This window comes from Anarrhichthys ocellatus, unplaced genomic scaffold (assembly GCF_004355925.1).
Source record: "Anarrhichthys ocellatus isolate YVR2014 unplaced genomic scaffold, GSC_Weel_1.0 scaffold82, whole genome shotgun sequence".
In the NCBI taxonomy this organism is placed as follows: Eukaryota; Metazoa; Chordata; class Actinopteri; order Perciformes; family Anarhichadidae; genus Anarrhichthys; species Anarrhichthys ocellatus.
The window spans coordinates 1,424,915-1,446,618 of NW_022280112.1; the positions used below are offsets into that span (position 1 = coordinate 1,424,915).

Sequence of the window (21,704 nt, forward strand, 5' to 3'; positions counted from 1 at the left end):
GTGTGTGTGTGTGTGTGTGTGTGTGTGTGTGTGTGTGTGTGTGTGTGCACCTGCAGGTCTCCTTGTCTCTCTCTCTCATTATTAATGTCATCACAGAGTTCTGGATGTGCTTTACAGAGTTTTATAGCACAGAGGTTTAAGAGCAAACTTCAACTTCATTCTGTCTGCAGGTGAGACTGGATAAAAAGTGAAAGAAGCAGAGAGAAGAGTGACTTTTTCTGATAGAGTATCTGACCTTCAGCCCTGCCCATTACCCTTAGGTCTGATCAGAAATGCCTCTCCTGATACACTCTATAAGCCTTCTCTGATGGGATGAGCTGAGAGGAGCACAGCACAGCAAGAGAGATTTAGACGAGGAGAGATGACGGGGAGGGAAAAGATGAGAGAGATAAGGACAGGATAGAGTATGAAAAAAGACGCCAGGACTACAGATTGGACGTCTAACCAAGTTCATCCAAGAACTCTACGCTTTAGTTCTTATTGTGTGAAGGGTCGAACGTAGCCTGTTTATAACAGCAGAGAAATGCTCCCTCAATGTTGCAACCTGAAAATGAACTGTCCAAAAACAAGTCCATCTTCGTTTTGCAAATTGTATTAACAAATCCCACAGTTAAGCACAAGCACATGTTTCTTAAAGCAACAGTGCTCTCTTCTAAAGGGTCTGTACAATAAATGTCTTCCCTTTCACAAAGTAACAGTTATTTAAATAATAAAAAATATGAATTAACTTAAAAACAACAATTAAAAAAGACTGACGTGAAGAAAAAACACATAAGAACGCAAAACATATCAAAGTGTGTTACATTCATTCTTTATCAGAGGCGCTGGTTATTTAATGCCTCAATTTTATTTTTCAATGGAACTTCTTTCAGTACTTTTATTCAACTTTTCCAAAGTGTTTTCTTTTTTTGTTCAGGTTTTATTTAAAATGCCAAATTCAGTTCCAGTTAGCTACCTTTTTCCTATTAATGCATTCCTTTAGTTCTTTAGTTTGAAATGGTTTATTGTTTTGAAGTTTCTCTATTTTGCCTCGCAGTGATCTCGCATTACACAGTACCATTGCCTATTTCACCGTCGTACTCCACGCGGTCCTACTCCGCGCCCGCCAGGTCCATGGAAATCGATCTGGCAGAGCGAAGCGCTAGGACTGCGTCTCTGGTATAGGTGATGGGCAGCTGAGCCTCCATGCCGGCAGGTGATGTTTGGCACAGCGTACAAAGTCCCCATATGATCAGTGCCAGACAGACGTATTGCGTAATCGTTGCCATGTGAATTTAGCACGCTTACACAAAAGTAAAAGTACGAGGACGTACTGTAGTCAGACAATAGGCTATCAGACACAAACAAACAAATATAGTAGATCGCAAACCCACGTCGCAAGTAGAGCAGCGCCACCGGAAAATCTAAACCGGAAATATTTTCATATCTTTATCCTCAAGTGCATTTATTTATTTATTTATTTTTGGAGCCATCAGCATTTTGTCTTTGCCCCAGTGTCCCTATACAGCTACATCTGGCCATCGTGATCAAGGAACAAAATCTAATCCTAATCCACTGAGAATACATTGGTCTACAGCAGCTCTTTTATTTCGCTTCTGGCATCAGACTTGCCAAACAGTGCATCTTTTTTTTCAAAAATTGAACATTAATACCTACACCCTCCAGAGGTTACATGCAGAATTCTATTAGGCTAAACTAAAGTGTATAAAATATCCACATCATTTGATAATAAAGTCCTTGTCATGGCAGTGTTGTGGTCAACTCCACTGTGCCATCAAGCTGTGATCAGTGGTGTGTGAGACATGGAATGTGACAGATGAATGAACAGACAAATGAAAGCTACAGACCCCCACACTGCCTGCATTGAGAAATATTAGATGCAATAGCACAAGGAAAAAGGGAGGGAGAATTAACAGATGAGATCTGGATGGTGAGAAAGGACAGTTATTGATTTATACTTTTTCATTTATTGACCTTTTACTATAAATCACACAGCAATACAATTATATTTGGCGTGGGATTTTCTGCTCCGAAAGTAAAGGTGGACATGACAAACAACCTGAAACCAAGATATATATGTATGCATATCTTGGTTGCATTTAAATGGTGTTTGTTGTTATCTATTTTTTTTAGTAAATTTAGTAAAAGACACATAGCAACATTATCATTCAGGTTACTAATAGTTAACAGTATTACTTCACAGAAAGGTTGTGAGTAATGTTAATAAAAGCATTATTTAGTTTTAATACATTTTTATGTGAGAAAGTACTTGTTTAGATTCCCGATATGTGTTTTAAAAAGCGCCTGCCAGAACCTTGCTGCATCGTTATGGGAGATGTGAGAGCTGTTGGGGGGATTTTAAAACGGTCCGCCCCTCGCTTTGCATCCTTTAAAGCAGTGGTTCTCAAACTTTTTCTGTCGCGCCCCACTTTGGAAGAAGAAAAATGTTCATGCCCCACCGCCCAAACAAAATTGTTACAAAATGGTCTATGTTTAATTTTTATTGAAATAACATTTTGTGACTCCTCCGTCTGTGCTTTTTCAAATAATAGAATAAAGAAAATTGCAATCACTTTTAAGTAAACCAGATTGCTCCATCAGACAAAAACAAATAAAATGTGCAATCACTTTGTTCGAACAATGCAAATAAAGTTATATCTGTGCAAAAAAGAACTACAATTTGGCAAAAAATAGCTTATTGCAATTGGCTGCAATTAACCTGTTTTGCACTAAACATCTTTTCAAGATAACAATAAAGTGCAACCTGTGAAAAACTAAACAAAACAAGTTTCATACTATCCGCAGCTAGAGTTTTCAGACATAAAGCACAGACTGGTCTCTCATCTCCTACCGCGTTCACTGTGAAACCCAGAGCAAGATAGGCGTCATCACATTTTCTTCTTGGCTGCTTGCTGTTCGTCTCGGATGCGTCGCTTGCGGTTGCTTTTCTGTTCCCGCATGCCAAATGTCTCTACATTTGGAACACTAAGGCACACATGTGAGTCGCCAAGGATCATGGCCGTTGCGCATGCGCAAGCGTAACCTGTTAACGGCGTAACGTAAACATTTACATGAAAGTACAGGCATTTCGCCATGTATTTATTAATTACTTAAATTAAATTAAAAAAATTAAAAAGATTCTGCATTTCCCCCTGCGCCCCACCTGTAATACCACTGCGCCCCACTAGAGGGGCGCGCCCCACAGTTTGAGAACCACTGCTTTAGTGAAACCATGGTGTGAACTGTCTGCAGGTAAAATCCTACTTAATATTCCAAAGACAGCTGAGCGACTCACAGGAACAGGCGGCGAACCCGGGTGGAGTTATTTTTCCGGCAGCAACGTTGTTAGTGTTATAAATTAGTATGGCGAACGTACTAAGTGTGAGGTGCAACAGCAGAGTGATGATGTTCCTGAAGGCTACCTGCTCTTTCTCGTTGACTCCAGGGAAGAGGATAAAAGTTTGGTTGCTACCCAGCATGCATGTAGCGTTAGCAGGCTAAATCCAACATCCAGCAGCAGTGAACTGCAGTCGATGAGAGACGTGCTGGAATTCAGAGCCCTGAAGCTCCGCCCCCGCTGTTACACAGAGCGCTGTGTGCTGGTTTATTCAAAGTTTATTAATATTGAACGCGCCGCATGTCAAAATTGCACTAAATCTGACACTGCACTCCCTTTGGTCCCCAGCTAAACACCGTGTGAAGTTCACAGACACAGATTCCTTGCTTTATAGTTAGATGTTGCACACTTGCAGTATGTGTTCTGCAACTTGCTGAAGAACAAACCAGTAAATAAAAAAATAACGAACCGGTTTGAACTCTACTTGTTCAGCACAGTATATTTCTTATGGACAGGCCAAATATAAAACCAATGGTGCTACTCTGTCAGTTGGAAAAACAAATAATCTGTCTTTTCTTTGGAAATACCAAGATACTGTAGCAATTTAAACCTGTTTCTTGTGTACATTTTCAGATAACCCTCGTATGGTGAGTCACGTTCCAGTCACCATCCAGGTCCTGGACGTCAATGACAACATTCCAGCCATCTCTGGGAGCAACAGTGCTGTTATAGTGTGTGAGAGCACCAAAAATGGACAGGTTGGTTGCTTATGCTCTAGCCTAGGAGAACTAAAGTACAAGTCTGTGGGTTTGGGGTTTGCAGGCAGGCCCAGCTGAATTTTGGGCCCATCTGGAGTGGGGCTGAGCGATCCCGCTGAGCAAACAGATTAATTTACTCAACATTGCGTTTCTTCATTTTCATTGGTTAATTAGTTATTTGTGTAGTTATTAGTTAATATATTTATTATATGTTAAACATATTATTCAAAATGTCCAAAGTTGAGTGAAACTGCTCAATCTTTTGTACCAATTGAGCTTTGGCTAAGCCCCGTTTCCCACTGCTACGCTGTCAATCGGTCAGAGCTACCATGGAGCCACACTGTCACTAACTGCACTATCTGAATAACTATCACATTTTTTTAATTTAATTAAATTTCAGAGAAAAACAGACAGAAGGGCCTAAAATATTATTTTTAAGGAAATATCCAGTGAGCTACACAGATCACAGTGTAAAGATGAACCATCACATCACTGTTCCTGTAAAGCCCAGTAGGTGTTTATTCACTGTTAAAGTCATTAAAATACATTCAGTATACCTTCAGTAACTAGCATAGATGTGCTAACACTAGTTAATGGTGTACATGGGACACATGAGGCAAAGAACTGACAGAAACTAAAACCAGAGATTGTCACAGATACGTGGTTCTCCCAGGACAGCAGGAATACGATGTATTGCTCTGGATTAAATTAGCTAACAGTATATAAAAGAGTTAAAATGCAACATACGCATTAATTACGGATGTGAATACTTCTTCCATTGCTGAAAGGATAGAATCTCTGATCTGTTAAATCAACAGCCAGAATGTTTCTTAAAAACTACAGGGACTTGCAGTTGTAGAGCCATTTTCATATTTGTACCATTGTCTTCACGAACAAGGTGTATTAGTGCCTACTTTTGATACACTTATTCTCTCTATGATACACCTATTCTCTCTATGATACACCTATTCTCTCTATGATACACCTATTCTCTCTATGATACACCTATTCTCTCTATCCCTACAGCCAACAGAGGTAGACAATGGTGCTTTATTCAGGATCTTAAGCTTGAAATGGGATTGCTCATTTTTCTCAACTCAATCTTGACTGAAGCTAATTCCATTGCATCCAGATAGTCAGTATGAGTTGTACTATATATGGCAGAGGTAAAGAAAGAGCGTCTTGACACGTTGCTTCTGAGGAGGCACAGACTCCATTCTCCTCTTGGAATGTTGGGCTGAAAGAGGTCACAGAGCATCTCTTGCCAAGCTGCAATTCTGTCAGCCCACGGTCCTCTACTATGGTGACATGTTGGGACATGGACGTGAAGCTTCTTGGGCACTGCAGCCACCTGATTTATGGCTACACTGCACCTGAAAATGTTCAAATGAACTGAAAACATGGCATCTGTATTCTTGAGGGCTGCTCTCATCAGCACCAGCGTTGGGGTTGCCAGAATATGATCTGCCTGTCATCTGCAAGGTCTTCACGTGTGTAAGAATCTGAGGTTACCTACCCAGGTACTAATCACAGTCATTCATGTCGAATGAATTTCTACCGCACTGGGACAGGTGGACGAGTGAAGGGTTTAAGGAAGTGGGAATGGGGCAAGAGGGAGGGTCAGAGAAGGGAGGTCAGAGATTGTCTGACACATTGTCGGTTTGGGTCATTTGTTGGCATTTGTTGACAATAAATAGAATATGGAATAACGGCAAACTTACCCTCTAATTGTACAAAATTACAAGCTGCATGACTGAATGCATCTTTTAAGATTATATTTAAAGTCAGCTTCAGAGACATGCTGCCAACTTTAAGGTCTGACACAGTTGTTGCATATCGTGGAAAAATCCAAACTTAATGGCCAAAGCAGATGCCAATTATTCTTAAAATGTGAAAATAAACTCCTGTTCAGCTCTCAAACACAAACACAACTATATACACCACTGAACACATGGATGAATGCACAGTCTCTCTCTCTCTCTCTCTCTCTCTCTCTCTCTCTCTCACATGCAAAGGCTGGCATGCACATCCATTCATGTTGATCTGTCGCCTTTTTTGTTGTGTGTCTGACAAGATCAGTGGAGGATTTATCAGCTGAGCTGTCGACTTTGCAGCTTCTTGAACCCATAAATTATTCAGAGTGCGGAGCGTGCTGATGTTTCCGCTGCCGGGTCCAGATAGCAGCAGAGACAATCATATTAAATTCACTGCAAGCCTCTGTGCTAGACAGCAGGGCCAGCACACAGATCTGCATCACAGCCAATGACTGTCCCCACACCCCACATTCACTCACAGAGATCACACATCACACACACTCCCTCTGTCGTATTATAGGTATTACTCTCCCTTATTATCTGCCGACCACTTTCTCTGTTTTTTATGCAAATTTAAGTGTGTGAGTGTACACAAATTACTGGGTAATCATTTAGATTGGCTTCAGGCAACAGACAACACATGCTAGCACAGTTAATGTCGAAGGAGGATTCTATTTTTCTTCATCTTCCTGGCATTGCAATAAATTGTTACCAAGAAATGTTCATGCATGGCACGTCCATCCGGCACGACAATTTATTCTGCTACATTTGGGAACTCAGTTGTGAACCACATTTGCAATATTGATTTCAAAACCATGAGACTGGCTGGTAAGATTTCGGGGGAATACAATAGGTGTGATACTCACTCCTCGTTGGCTGTGATGAATGCATGGAGATGAGTGGCAGATAGGACCCAGAGGGCTCAGAATACACGGCAGCACTTGCTTTTTGCATGCTAGAAACATGTACACTGTATTCTGACTGTCAAAGATTACATATAGATATTTGTCAGGTATAGATTTATGGAAACACATTCATATTCATGGTGACGTCTTTATTACTTGTCATTGAGCTGTGACTGTGAAAGCAGATGTTAATGGGTCTTTGTTCATCTGTGTTATTCAGAGAAGAAGATATGGACATGTCTCTCCTAGCTGTCCACCATATGGCATCAGCTCTCACTGTCGTGCAAGACACTTCTTACTGCAGTGGTCTTGCATGGCAGTGTTCCACTGTGCCAGCAGACTTGAATTTCATAGAGGGTAATTGTGTTTGTATCAAATTTTCGGAGAGTAGAATGGATTTAATGGTGGATATTGCTGAAGGTTACTCAAATGAATTGTATATCTGAATAGAGTATGACATGGAGTCATCATGGACACTTAAAGTCACAGTGATTTGAAAGTTCCAGAGTCTTTATCTTCTGTACTGAGACATATTTCACGTCTAAGTACAGAAATCAATTTTCGAGTGATGTACTGTTGTATTGTTTTTTTAGAGAGATTCTTCTTCACCAAGCACAGGCTTATGAGTGAGTACATATTCATCTGCAAGAACTGCAGCGTCAGACATCTTAACAGCTTGCAGCTCTCTCAGGTACAGTTTTTAAACTCTTCCATAAGCACCAAGGAATTAAAATCTCCCAAAGCTTTAACCCTCTTTTAGATCTACAGCTAAAGCTTTTTCAACTGTTCGGCAAAACCTGCCTCTTCAGATTAAGGAGATGTAGCCACGCCCACACCAGCTGACAACAATCCATGCTCTACTAAGGCAGACCACAGCTGATCTTTGAGCCCCGTTCCTTGCCTAGCCTACTGATAGAAATGTCAAACTTTTCTGCAATGAGTTCAAGATTTCCATAGTACTCCCCTCCAACTTGTCAATGGAACACTGACAAAATCCCAGCTCAAACTCAATCGTAGTGTAAACCAACGAAAAAGACACAGAACTAACAAAGCAACAGAACCACTTGGAGTTGACTGTGGTCAAAACGAAAGGAGATTGTGGTGGATTCTGGGAAGAGGAAGGCCCCATCATCTGCAGTCCGCATCAGAGGGCGAAACGTGGAGATTGTCACATCATTCAAGTACCTGGGCGTCCAACTCTAGACAAACTAGAATGATCCACCAACACCGAGGCCATCTACAAGAAGGGCCGCTGCGAGTACCGTCTTCTGTGGTGTGCTGAGGCAGACTGAATAAAGTCAAACAGAAGGCTGGGTCTCTCCTTGGCTCCAAGCTGGACACCCTGGGGGAGCTGGCAGAGGGCAGGATGCTGGTAAAACTGCTGGCCATCATGGAAAACACCTCCCACCCCCGACATAGCATGACAGCCAAGGTAGAAGGCAGATTTAGAAGCAGACTCAGTCACCCCCGGTGTGTAAAGGAGTGAAGCCAGACTTTTGTTTAGCGCTGACACGCTTATGTACTTGAAAAAGCAGAATTACACAAACATACATTTCATATTTAATATTGTTAATTCACAACTAAATTAGTCAATGCAAAAAATTGTTCACCTGCTGTGCTCCGTGAATTCATTTTCTATTTTATCATGATTGTTAATAGCTTGACTTGACACGTTGCATAAAATGGATGGTGGCACTTTGCACGTAGGGGTGTTTTTACTATTTTGGTTGGTCTGTGTCTGTATGCTACTATTCCATTTTCCTTTTATATTAATATACTGTATGCATCAAAGCCATGCCAGGTAAAGTGAGCAAGCAGTCCTGACTCCCACAGCTCTCCGTGCAGTCATAAGACCTGTGCATTAGGGCTGTTATAAAGAGAGGAAAACAATCTAATATGTGGGCAGGGTTGAGTTTCCTGACACATGACGTACTGTATATATACAGTAAATGTGGGAGACACCAGTGGAGTGTTAATGTTAACAAATCCAAGCTGCTGTTTCCTTGAAGACGCTCTCTAACAGTGAGATTTGGTTGATAAGTCTCAGCTGTTTAGGGAGCTCCGAAAGAATATATGCAGCAAATCATCAACATTAAAAACATAGCACATAGGAGCTGCTGTATGTGTATGCAGCTGTAGCTTTGGAGTCTTATAAATGACACAAAATTAAAGAAATCTTACATTGAATTTGTTTTGGTAAGAAGTGTCACCAAATGTTGATGTTTCTCCTGCTATAGTGTTTGCCATTCAACACTACACAGAGGTTGCCAGTCTATCGACTTTAATTAGCTGACTAATGACATGGTCACACCTTAACAACGCCCAGGCGAAAAAAACTCCATTCCACCTGAATTTAGTGGAATTCAAGTGGTGGGATTGGCCAGGCGTCCGTGCTCGCTGAGGTACCGGTAACCGGATTTATTCAGGACCTATATCCTGACCAATGGGCTATCCTGACCAATGGGCTATCCTGACGCTAACTACTGGAGGTCAATGCCTAACCTTTAACCAGTGGTCTCTGCCTCAGCTCACAGGGCAGATCTGCCCAAGAAATGCAGTGAGATTCATAATTAAGCAGAAAAGAAAATTGATTGACTTTAACCGATGATGTTTCTTGCAGTTGGCAGCAACATTAACAGCTATTTAGCTAACCACATTAAAGCAGGGACTTAAACACATTGAATGCTAATGAAGGTTGTCGCGTATGATTCTGTGTTATGGATTGTAAGAATCGCAATAGGTCACAATTTGTCACTGACTGACAGGCTGAGGACATTGACGAATTCAAACAAGTACTTAGTACTCAGCCTTTGTTTCTTTATAATCTTGCCGGCTTTGTTTCCCTCAGTATCTAATTGTTTCTGTTCACTTTCTTCATCTCTTACCTGCATTTCTTGGTAGCCTTTGTTCTTCTTCTTCTTCTTTCTTCATTCCTTCACATCTCCTCTGCTTTTCTCCATCAGGTGATTCAGACCATCCGAGCAGCAGATCTTGACAACTTTGCAAATGGAAGGTTTTCCTACTATGTGCCTGCTGGGCTTCCAGCCACTCCAAATTTTACTGTGAAGGACAACGGAGGTAAGACTTTGAGTGAGCACACACGTTGTGTATATATATATATATATATATATATATATATATATATACAGTATATCATCAGTCCTGCATGTGGTGAAGTTTAGGGTTTCAGTCGATTGTGGTTTCAGTTAAATGATAAACAAGTAAGCGCTACACTTTGTATCTCGTGCTTCAGGTCACTGCAGACTTTTTCTGTATGAAACCAAAACCATCATCTACAATGATGTTGCTTTCAGGGGAGCTACGGTGTCTGTGGGGAAGCCTAGGCCCCACTGGCTCCTCTGTAATCTCAACACAGATAGAGGAGCCTTATCAGTAAATACTTTCATGAAATTCATCTGTGATCAGAAGTCTCTGAAGCTCATGCTCCAAGATCCCAGCATCACAGAATACTAAAGATGTTTTCAGCGAAAGTGCCCATCTTGCAGAGCACAGTATCCATACCTCCTAATACATGCATAGCCTCTGCACTGTTCTACAAAATGCATTGTGCTCAAAGTGGGACCCCAAAGGTAACAGCACTGTTGAGGGGAATTGCTGCATTTCTCCACCTGGCTACATGTCATGTCTGATATAAGAGCTCCAGTAAACTCAAAGACTGGATCATAATGAAGCACGGGGTCTGTGGTTTCTACCTGTACAACACATTCTGCTGGCATCATTACCACAAAGTCTTGTCTCCTTTGCTTTTGGGGGATCAGGTATCCCCCCCTATGTTATTTCCATCTTCCAACGTTTCTCTCGTTTCTCCTGGTGTTGCCCTGAGGCGGATACAGGACTGAGCAGAGTTGACAGCAATCTCAGTAATGAGACACAGTGAGAAAAGGGAGTTTGGACCGCAGTCTGTGAGCCAAATGCTACAAGCAGTTTGTGTCCTTGTTTACTTGTGCTTCCACAGAAAACAAAGCAAGCCTGGTTGACAGCTGCATTGCATGTTTTTTTCCTGAGCAAATATCCTAATGCTTGTGACATATGAGATGTAAGATATTACAGACGATTTTCACTTCACTGTCAACCAAATATCAAAAGCCAGTCAGGGTGTAATGGCTGCGCCCTGAGATAAACATTAAACTTTTGGAATACATCAACGCACACACTGCATGTCATGTGACGAGGAACAACCAATCACAGCCGGCAGATATCTTTATTCTGTAAATGTCAGCCTATGGTAAACACTGTCCACATACCTAACAGCTGACTGCTTAGAAATAATGCGGTAACTCTGCTGGTAAAAGGAAACCTCTGTTGGTATTAAACCAAGTTGAATGGATTGTGTGTAAAACCTACTTTACATATCTCTGTCTTTGTCTAAATGAACAACAGTTCAACTGCAGCAGGCCAACACTGCGGTCCATACACATTGTCAGATGACAGCCAAACATATTTCTTTCGTGTTCATCTTTTATTCGTGAAAGGTGACACACTTCCTGTGGTAACACTTGACAGCTGGATTCAGCTGTGTCACGTTTCTGTTCAGTAGCATCCCGACGATCCGTCTCCAGTCCAGCCACAGATGTGTGAGCGGAGTGGCTCACTTGTGCCTACTGCTCTAAACAAGTCCGGTTTGAAGTAGTTCAACAGCTGCTTGTGTTGTTTAGTGTTCTTCTAACGATCTTTTGAATCAATCTGAATGCAAAAAGCTGCGTTCTACCAGTGGAGAGAGAGAGAGACTTTTAATGATATTTCTAAAGTAAGATACTTTAGGGAGGAGTTTAGATTCATTAAACAGCTGCTGGTGTTTAAGCCTTCTGATTGTGGTCAGCTGTGATGTTGGCCCGGGGCCAGCTGAACTTCATATATCATGTTGATTCAGTCAGAACTATGGTATTATGTAATATATTATGTCCTTCTTACATCCCTCCTTTCACTTCTCTTTAATTCTCTTCCCACTCTTTCCTGTTTCCTCCTCTGTCGTTTGTCACCGTCTTTCTCCTCGCTCCATTACGCACTCCAAAGTACCTCTCCCTTTCTGTAAGGATGCAAGACACCCCCTATCTCATCTTTGTCCCCTCCTTCTTTAACTTCCCACTCCCATCTCTTCTCTTCTTCAGTTGTTTCCTGTCATTGTGCCTGGTGCATCACCTCTTTCTCTGCCTCTCGCTCCTTAACTCCTCCCTCCTCCTCCTCCTCAGTTCTCAGTCAGAGGAGAATCGATAGCGCTGTTGACAGCAAACCTCTCCTCCAAATCCTTAGCAATTATTTGTTGTTCACTAATTCACTTTGTGTCCTTTGGCCTTCTCCCAGCGCCAACACGTTATCCTCTTCAACATCCTTTGTTGTAGTGCATATAACAATGCAGCCGCACAGTGTGGACAAAACATCAACAGCTCCCACACTGAGCTCATCAGCTCATCTCATTAGCCTGATCATGTGTAAAAAAATAAAAAATAAAGATGAATTTATACAGTATGAGGCTTTAGTAACATCTAGTTACATCTTCATAGGATCAATCAGGAAAGAATCAGCGATAGCATTGTTGAAAACATGTTAGTGAGATAAGAGAATAAAACATTTTAAATGAAGACAGAGATGAATATGTGGAGGTAAAAGAAGCTCTTCTACCATTTACTGGCGATAGAGTAAAGCTGATCAGAACATTCTAATGAGTAATTTAACAACATGGATAATTACAATTCATTCATTTGAAACTAAAATGATACCAATGAGTTGTCATCTTGTATCAAGCATTGAACAATGGTGTGTAAAGTAAGATGATGTATTAGCTTAAGAAGCATCTTGATAAACAATGTCAGTATGAGCATCAGTTATATAGTCAGTCACTTTGGTCACTGATTGAACCTTTGACGGTGTTTACTCTCTCTTCATACAGTATACAGGGTTTTGTCATAGACCCTACATTTCTTCGCTATAGCAGTCACTACATGACTTACTCACAAACACATGCAAAACTAAATAACTGCTCATTTTTCTAAGTTACGTGAACTTTGTGAATGTGAATTCTCTCTCCACCCCCCATCCTCTCCTTTATACCTTGTCCTGGTACTCACCACGGGACAAGCAGCTCACTTTTCATGATCTCCACAGAGCACTGGTTCCAGTCCTCAGTCCACTTCTATTTCATCCTCAAGATGATGCTTTCCACAAGCCCTGTTGAGGCTGGTGTCGTCATCCCAGCTGGGTATAGTTAATTCCTCTTTTGCGTCCTTTGTCCTGGCGCTGCTTGGACGTGGTAGTCCCCTGAATGTTGCTTCAGGTTGCACCGTTCACCACAGGCAACTCCAAATACTTATTCCCAGTGACGGCAGACCCACACGTGGTCCGTCTGCAAAGCCAGCTGCACTTATACCCGATGCTTTCTTTTCTGATGTTGATGAATGTATTCTGTCATATCTATATTCTCTCTCTTTGTACAGAATCTTAAGCGTTTCTTTCTGTCTGATCTTTCTTTCTGCTGCTCCGTCAGTTTAAAGGTGCTCAGTCATTCACACCATGATGTCACAGTAGACGCAGACAATCTAACATTTATGAAGCTGAATACATAAAAACATGTATATTAACCTCATGTTGGTTCAAGTTAGAACGCTAACTTTCTAAAAACTAGAAAGGCTCCATCTTGTGCCACCAAAAATGATCTTACATTTCTACAGAATGAAACTTAAGAGGGTATTCAAATGTACTCTAATATCTGCAGACACCCTCTTGTGAGCAGTGTCCAACTGTTTGTAGAAGAACGAGACTATACTCAAATATATGTGGGCTTCCTGTTCTGAAGACAGGAGTGGAGTAGAGAGACAGTACAGAAACATGAGGTCTCTCCGGGACTAGGACTAAGAAGACAGACATTCTCTACTTGCTCCCAGTAAACAACTTGTTCCTCAACAAAGTAGGAGTGGATGTGCTGGGACAAAAATAAATGAATACAACTGAACTGTCCTACAACCCTGTTGGGTTCCTAGATTCTGATTATTTCCTATTTGACTCATAAATCAGCAACAGACCCAAGTTTCTGAATGCAATGACAAAATCTCAGATGATTAAATAGACCGATATGTGCTACTAACATCCATATGTGACCAGACCAGAACTTCTTCAAAGAGAAACAATTCAATTCAATCTATTTAGAAAATGTAAAATCATAAGAGAAGTTATCACGAGACACTTTTGATATAGAGCAGGTCTGACCGTACTCGACATTCCCCCATCAGCAGGCACTGAAGCAAGAAAAACTCCCTATTAAAGGTTTGACACCTCGGGCAGAACTAGGCTGTGGTTGCCATGACCGCTGTCTCCATGATCCTCTGATTACGGGATTTCACTCAAATTAAATGATGAAGTAAAAGCAGATTTACTAATCTCCCACCAACCTTTATGAGTGTCAGTCAGCCAGCAGAATCCTGAAAACACTGAGCTACTTTGACTAGACTTAATGGGATGTCATATTTTTTATCCAGTTGCCCGTAATGCATCAATGTTGACATGCCCTCAGAATTAAACTAATGAATCCTTTTGTTTTTGCTATACACTTCTTTAGCACTTCCACAACTATAGTTGCAAATTGCTCTACAACATATATAAAAAAATGAAACTGGCAAGACGACATGTTATGTAAAACAGATGCCCACAAACAACATATAAACATATGTTATGGAAAAGTTAAGAAAAATGTGTTTGAAACTATACTTTTAAAGCTGATTTTGCTCTTTGAGCCGTTGAAGAAGGCTGATTGAAGGTTAACGATCCACAGCTGTGAATGCACCTGATTGGCCAGCTTGGACCACGCAATACCTAATGGTCCCTGTGGTTTGATTAAAACTGAATTTAAAGTCAAATAAAGGACCCGGTGACCACATTAAAAAGCCTAAATTGATACAGAAAGACATCGACATAGTTTTGAGTGTTGCTTCTCCCTCTGCAGTGGACCATTGTGACTCTGCTGCTGTATGTGTGCTTGCACTGGTGTGTCTGCACACCCAGAAGCTCCATGCACGACAACAGGAAGCACACTATATGTAAATAAAGATATTCCTCTGTGCTGTGCTGAGTCCCGTGGGCATACCCTGGATACATTACAAAGTCCACACGTATCGAGAGACATGCACACACTGTATATATATATATATATATATATACATGCCACTGGCTGCTGGCTGACATGCTTTATCGTGGCTCACCGGGGCAGATTGAACGTACAGTGCTTTGTAAAGATACATTCATACATATTCAACAGCTGTATCTCTGTCAGCTTAGCTTCTACTTCTCTCATCCCCTGCCTCCATTTATTTTCTAACTATCATTTTCATGATAATCAGAATTAATGCCTTGAATATCACAGTGGCTATAAATACCATTGAGGACACAACTGAGGTCATTTTAACATGTCGGGTTGTAACTTTACAGAACAGAATATATAACAAAATTGTGACAAAAAAAAACAAACATTTTGTGTAAATACTTGATACTTAATATACCCTAATGAATATATACCTAACAATCTGAATGTATCCTTAAAGGGTAACTTTCAACTTGGAACCCACTGTCCCATGTTTTTGTATCTATGTGACTTTTGGGGACACTTTAAAAACATGGGTCCAGTATTGAGGTAGAATGCTGCAGACGGCAGCCGCTAAACGGGCTGTAATGTCATCACTCAGGGCAGCTCCTCACCTGCAATGTTACGTCTACTAAAAGTGCTTGTTTTTGCCAATGGAAGGCTGTGATTTTGTGTCTGACAGCTTTAAAGAAAGAACCGTACAGAGAAATGAAACTTCATTCTTTACCTTTCACTTGATCCCATCTGCTTGTTTAACCTGATCTCATGGGAAGGCGTACAAACAGCACGTCATCCTCAGAACATTCTGCGTGTCATGATACACAGTTTTAGCTTTCAATGGTTACAGTGAAACAGCAGCGGTTATGTTTAGCAGACAAAACTACTGAGGTTTAGGAAAAACATTACGTTTTTTTGTAAAAAAAGTACCTAAGCTACGTAGAATGGAAATAATGTCACATAAGTACAGAAAACACGTCACAAACATCACTAACGTAACTTCAAAAAAAGTGGGGAGTTGCCTTAATCCAAATAGTTAATCCCCATGTTAACATGTTCTGATGATGCTTTAACTGATGCTTCAATACTTTTGGGAAAGTGTCATTCCAAACAGTATGTGATGAAATTATATGTCTAATATCCCTTACGTATGATGCCAAATTTAATATTATTACAGTCTAAATTATTGTATTGTTTTTGTAATGAAGAATAACATTACAAGGTTTCCTAAGATAGATAGATAGATAGATATTGTATTCATCTTTGGGGGGAACAGCGCATCACACTGCAGCAGTACTCAAACGAACCACACGGTAAAAAGAAGAGAGCAAGAAGAAGGTATTATTTGAAGCATGGGCTTATGTGCACATGCTTGCACACCATGTGCACATTATGTGCACATAAGGTGTGCAAAATTAATGGATGTATTAGTTATGGGTTAAATAGTTATAATATAGGATTCATTTGATAACAAATTGTAATTAGAAAGTCTATTTAGCAAGTCCAGGCCTCTACTGCCTCCATGTCCACTCATGTCTACAGTGCAAAAAGGGGGGGGTGAGTTAAATAGTTTGGTGACCACCAGCAGGAATGAGCTCCTTTGCCGCTCGCTGGAACACTTTGGGGTAATAAGTCATTGGCTGAAGACGCTCCTCTTCTTTACCAGCATGTTGTGGAGGAGGTGGGGGACGTTGTTTAGGATGCTGACCAACATGGACAGCATCCTCTTCTCCATCTCTGCTTCCAGAGAGTCTAGCTCAACTCCTCCAATCACGCTCCATCCCCAAAGCATAGCAGCATAAAAGATAGCACTGGTGACCAACGACTGGGAGAATCAGCATCTTCTTACAGACATTGAAGTTCCAGAGCCTCAGCAGCAAGTAGTGCTGGCTCTTCTTGAACAGGGCCCGTGTTTCCAGCCCACTCTCGCTGTCCAGGTTCACTCAGATGTTTACAGCATTGAACCACATTGACATCATCCCTCTGAATGGATACAGGGGCCAGGTTCCTGCAGAGTCCACTATCCGCTTGGTCAGGTAACCCAGGACACAAGTGAATGGCCTTGAGTCTCCAAGCAGCAGAGATGACTGCTGTCGGAACAAGCGAAGACAAGCTATGCTTGTCACAACATGCTGTGTTTCAGAAGTATTAATGCTGCACACATTGTTCCTGAAGTTTAGCAATAGATCAATAGACGGTGTGTCATTTTACAGAGAATTACCCCCAATTCCCATTTTCCCTCAGCTCTTCTTTTATGTTCTTCAACCCTTTTGTTGTATTAATTGTATAATGACTCAGTATGACCAATGAATGTCCAAACAGAAGTAGTACTGAGTGTGCAGTCAGGCAGATACAGGGCTCAGGTAATCTAAATGAACAGGTTAAAAGGTTATAAACCAAGGATTTTGGAATTGGAAGTATTTTGGATTTCGTTTGTATTCTGAGAAGTTTTGACCATTCACGTCTGAGCGGGCATTGGTTACACGTGGGCCTGTGTGGAGAGCATAGAGGCTGAAATGCAATCTCAGAACCCATCAGTCGTAGATGTCGTCTCTCAACTCCAACTTCAGTCTCTTGCCTCAAGTTGCTATTTGGACTGTAACCTATGACAGGGAAGAGGAATGACAATGAGAGGAAGTCTTGGCCCAGATATTTGCTATCCGGATATCTGCTGGCTACAAATCTGCTGTTGCCCCCACAGGCTAAATTGACATCACACCGATAGTAGATGAGTTCTGATATTGAGGTCCAGGTAACGGTACCGGATGCAGGTCCTCTGTCTTAAAGTGCTTTTTTGTTGTCTTCTTCACCTTCAACACTGTTTTACATTTCTCTGTTCCCGTCCTCCACCCTGTCCTCACTGTTCGCAGACAACACTGCCAGCATAATATCTCATCGGCAGGAGGGCTTCAGCCAGGACAGAGACCAGGAGTTCTTCAGCCTGGTGCTGGTGGTGGCTGATGGTGGGGAGCCTCCTCTCAGCAGCACTGCTACACTCTCTCTCAGGGTGTGTGTGTGTCAGAGGAACAGCAGGGGGCGCAACAGCAACGTCTGTCTGGCCCAGGCCTTCCTGTCCTCAGCTGGTCTCGGCACTGGGGCTTTTGTGGCCATATTACTTTGTATTGTCATATTACTATGTGAGTATGTGTGTGACATTTTGTCTATCTTTGCCTTGAATTTCCCCAAAACTGTACAAAAGCATGACTTAAGAGGTGCTTGACTTTTTCACGATATAATCACGTGTATTATTAACATATCAATGTATAATTTTTTTAAATATCAGGGTTACCCATTATCACAAAATAGAAATACTATCACGTAAGTATCAAGTAACATTATTGGCTTGCAAAATGTACAGTAGAAAGATAGATGTATTACTTTATTAATCCCACATTTAAAGATAAAGCTAAAGCAATAACAATAACAGAGTAAAACATATTATATATAGATATATATAGAATCCACAATATATACAATAAAAATATTTTTTAATTAACTAACTAAACAATAGTGCAAAAATGTAAACCAAACAAAATAACAACAGTGTAACGGTGAATGTTAACAGTTAAGTACAAGTACCTCAAAGTTGTAATTGAATACAGTACTTGAGTAAATGTAGTCATTTACGTTCCACTACTGAGTAAATAGGAGCTTGTTTCTCTCAAGATTTTGAGGTTAATTCAGAAAAAAGACGCAAACTATTTTTCTCAAGTGAATCATCACACCTCCGTAAATACCTGATTACATCACAATATATGATACATCTGATTTTGTCCTTTTATTATTTCAAATACTGTATTGCCTTGTCCAAGCCCACCCCCCATACCCTTTGTTTTATTTATATTATAAGTGAAACTATTTATGTTGAAAGGATTTCTCAATCGGTCTTTGTCAATGAGTACCACATTAGTTTTTAGTAACTAAACATTGAAAGCTGATTGATTGGCTCCGACACAGAATGAATACTAAGACACATGTCTTGAACTATCTCCAAAAAAGGTTGCCATGAAGGAAATACATGTTATATTAGGTATAATGAAATATGAGTATTTTGAATCCACTTGATAAATCAATCATTTAGTTTGTCATTGAAAAAGTTATTTGAATTTCCTTGAACGTCTCTCTTACTCTTCGATTTTACGTCTCTTTCCCTCTTAATCCTTTCTTTCTTCCCTTTTACCTCCAGCCCTAGTGATGATATTCAATCAGCTACGAAATAAGAAAGCAAGCAAGGAGCCCTTGATTCTTTCTGAAGAGGACATCCGAGAAAACGTGGTCACCTACGACGACGAGGGAGGCGGGGAGGAAGACACAGAGGCCTTTGACATTGCAGCACTTCGAAATTCTCAAGCATCTGAAGACCGAAGGAAGTTCTACACCTACCTTGGCTACGGACCAAGCCCATACGGAGAAGAGAATGAGAACGAGGATGACAAGGTTGAGGATGACGAGGAGGGGATCACGGTGGTAAGAAGGAGTAAAACCCAGGAGGTGGATTATGGGAACTACAGTCCAGAGCTAGAAACTACATGGTTTGTGATTGATTGCGTTCCTCGAGAGATCACCCAGTCGGAGCCTTCGCTTCTCCTGGATGATCAGGACATGATTCAGAGGATCATCCAGCAGAAGAAGGCCAAAGCAGACTCTGACACACGGGGGCCACCGTATGACTCACTTCAAACATATGCCTTTGAAGGCCAGGGGTCCTTGACCGGGTCAGTCAGCTCTTTGGGCCTGACTGCGGCAATGCCTGAACTAAACTATGCCTTCTTGGAAGACTGGGAGCCAGAGAGGCAAACACTGGAACGAATTGTTGGGGAGCAACTGGCTACAGATCAATCTAACCCTGACACCTAAAGATAACTAATAGGGAGTTTTTTTTAACTTTGGCTAGATTTGTTGAAACAGATTGCATTTTACTTGTGCCATTTAAACCTGGGTGCAGGGATGCAAAATGACTACTGCAAAAACACTGTCAATTAAAAAATGTGATATCAAATCAGAGGATAAGAAAAGCCATGTATGTGTACCAGGAGAGAAGAACACACAGGCTGACGAGAGACTTTGGCAAACACATCCTAGTGTTTTGCTGAAACGAGGGACAAAATCGATACTGATGGAAGACCAGGGTTTTAACATGACAGGTCAATTTGCATATGGTTTTCTCCCTCTGCTCTGCTTGATGTGTTAGTTAAAAAAGGTACAGCTACTTCTTGGCCCAAAGGATTCTGGCCTTGAACTTCACTGTTGCTGAAACATTTCAAAACTGTTTCACAGGTACCCTGGAGATGAATACCAAATTGGCTTGAAGTACGATGACCCAGTGTTGAAGGGTCACGTAACCAATCATCCAATGTCTTGAAATAGGGGGGAAATTAAGTTGTATTGATTCAATTGATTTGTTATTCATAAAAAAAAAGTAAGTGATACATGTGGTATCATTAAAGAAAGATTTAGAGAAAGCTGATGGCGGAAAGTGCATAAGTTGCAGATGATCTAAAGGCCATAGAAAGCTACAGGCCCCTCCCTTGTTAATTGGTTGATTCATATTATTGACTCATTCTTTAAGGTAAGTGTTTGCATGCGCATAGCAACATCAGCACCCTGAAGCATCAGCTTCCCAGATGTGGATTAGTGAAGGTTAGCTACTGTTTCATGGTCATGCTCTGAGCCTAAAACTTGTCACTTCTCCACTTAACTTTTTTAAAAAAACGTATCCACCGCTAGAACTGAACAATCCATAACCGAAGCCATAATAAATAGAAACTATACTTGTACACCACAATCACTATCAACCAAATAATTCTCCCCCAACTGTTTTGAAAATTGTGCTGGTCCGTCTGCAGCTTTTTCTCTTATTTCATAGGAACTCTTCATTAGCTGCAGAGACCATGTTAAACAAGCCTGTGATATATGTTGTGGGGGTGTACAGAGGAGTTGTCTCTGTGTGCCGCTCTTCTCACTATACATGCATCCACTGTGAATGATCACAGCTGAATATTCTATTATACATTTCAGTCAAACGTGATGACCCTGAGACAGGCCCTTGTTGATTATTGGAACAACAACCATTTTTAAAACTAAATAAAGACAAAATGTCTAATGCACAATTAGTCTGATGCACAATTGAAAAGGAGAAATGGGCCTGACCGGTGTCATTTGTGTGATATCGTTTGGTAGGCAAATGAAGTAAGTAAGTGGTCGTGGGGACAGGCTATAAATAAACAGAGGCTTTGATATTGTTATATATTTTCTTTCCCTCATATGTGAACACACAAGTTTACACACCTACAGAGGATCAAAAGGGGCTGAGACAACATTGAAGTCAGTGAGACACAGTTTTCAAGTTTGTTCCATTGCTCACATTGCAAGTCTGTGCTGTTTGGCTGTGTGTTGTGTCCACATTTCTGCAGATGCTAAGAAATATTGTTGTCCAACTTTTTGGTTTGTAACCACTGATTCCAGGTTCCTAATTGGTTTGGATACTTCTTTAAGTAAAGTATAAAAGTAATATTATTATTATTATTAAGTATTTGTTTGCCCTGGTCCTTATAGTTGATGCAAATAGATACAACTATACAACTAGTAGTTACACCTTTTTTTGTTTGTTGTAGTCACTCTTGACAATATAAGTCAATTTGATTAAAATAGCCCAATATCAAAAATTTGCCTTGAGGGGCATTATAACTGGTACAGCATGCAAAACCCTCAATGTACAGCGATGCCAATGATTGCCTGAACAGTGTGTGCCCCCCCCCCCGCCCCCCAGCCCCGACCCCCCCCGTCCGTCCCCCCCCCACCCTC

The 21,704-nt window shown here is 41.0% G+C and overlaps 1 protein-coding gene across 1 annotated transcript in view; it reads left to right on the top strand.

Annotated features, from left to right (window-relative positions):
* Nucleotides 1-21,189, top strand: part of LOC116398331 (cadherin-18-like) — a 109,899-nt gene extending 88,710 nt beyond the window's left edge. Inside the window, exons 9-12 of the mRNA XM_031874544.1 lie at nucleotides 3,971-4,095; nucleotides 9,778-9,892; nucleotides 17,771-18,037; nucleotides 19,087-21,189. Coding sequence (XP_031730404.1) covers nucleotides 3,971-4,095; nucleotides 9,778-9,892; nucleotides 17,771-18,037; nucleotides 19,087-19,757 — 1,178 coding nt within the window. The 3' untranslated portion in view covers nucleotides 19,758-21,189. The remainder of the gene's footprint in view (nucleotides 1-3,970; nucleotides 4,096-9,777; nucleotides 9,893-17,770; nucleotides 18,038-19,086) is intronic.
* The last annotated feature ends 515 nt before the right edge of the window (nucleotides 21,190-21,704 follow it).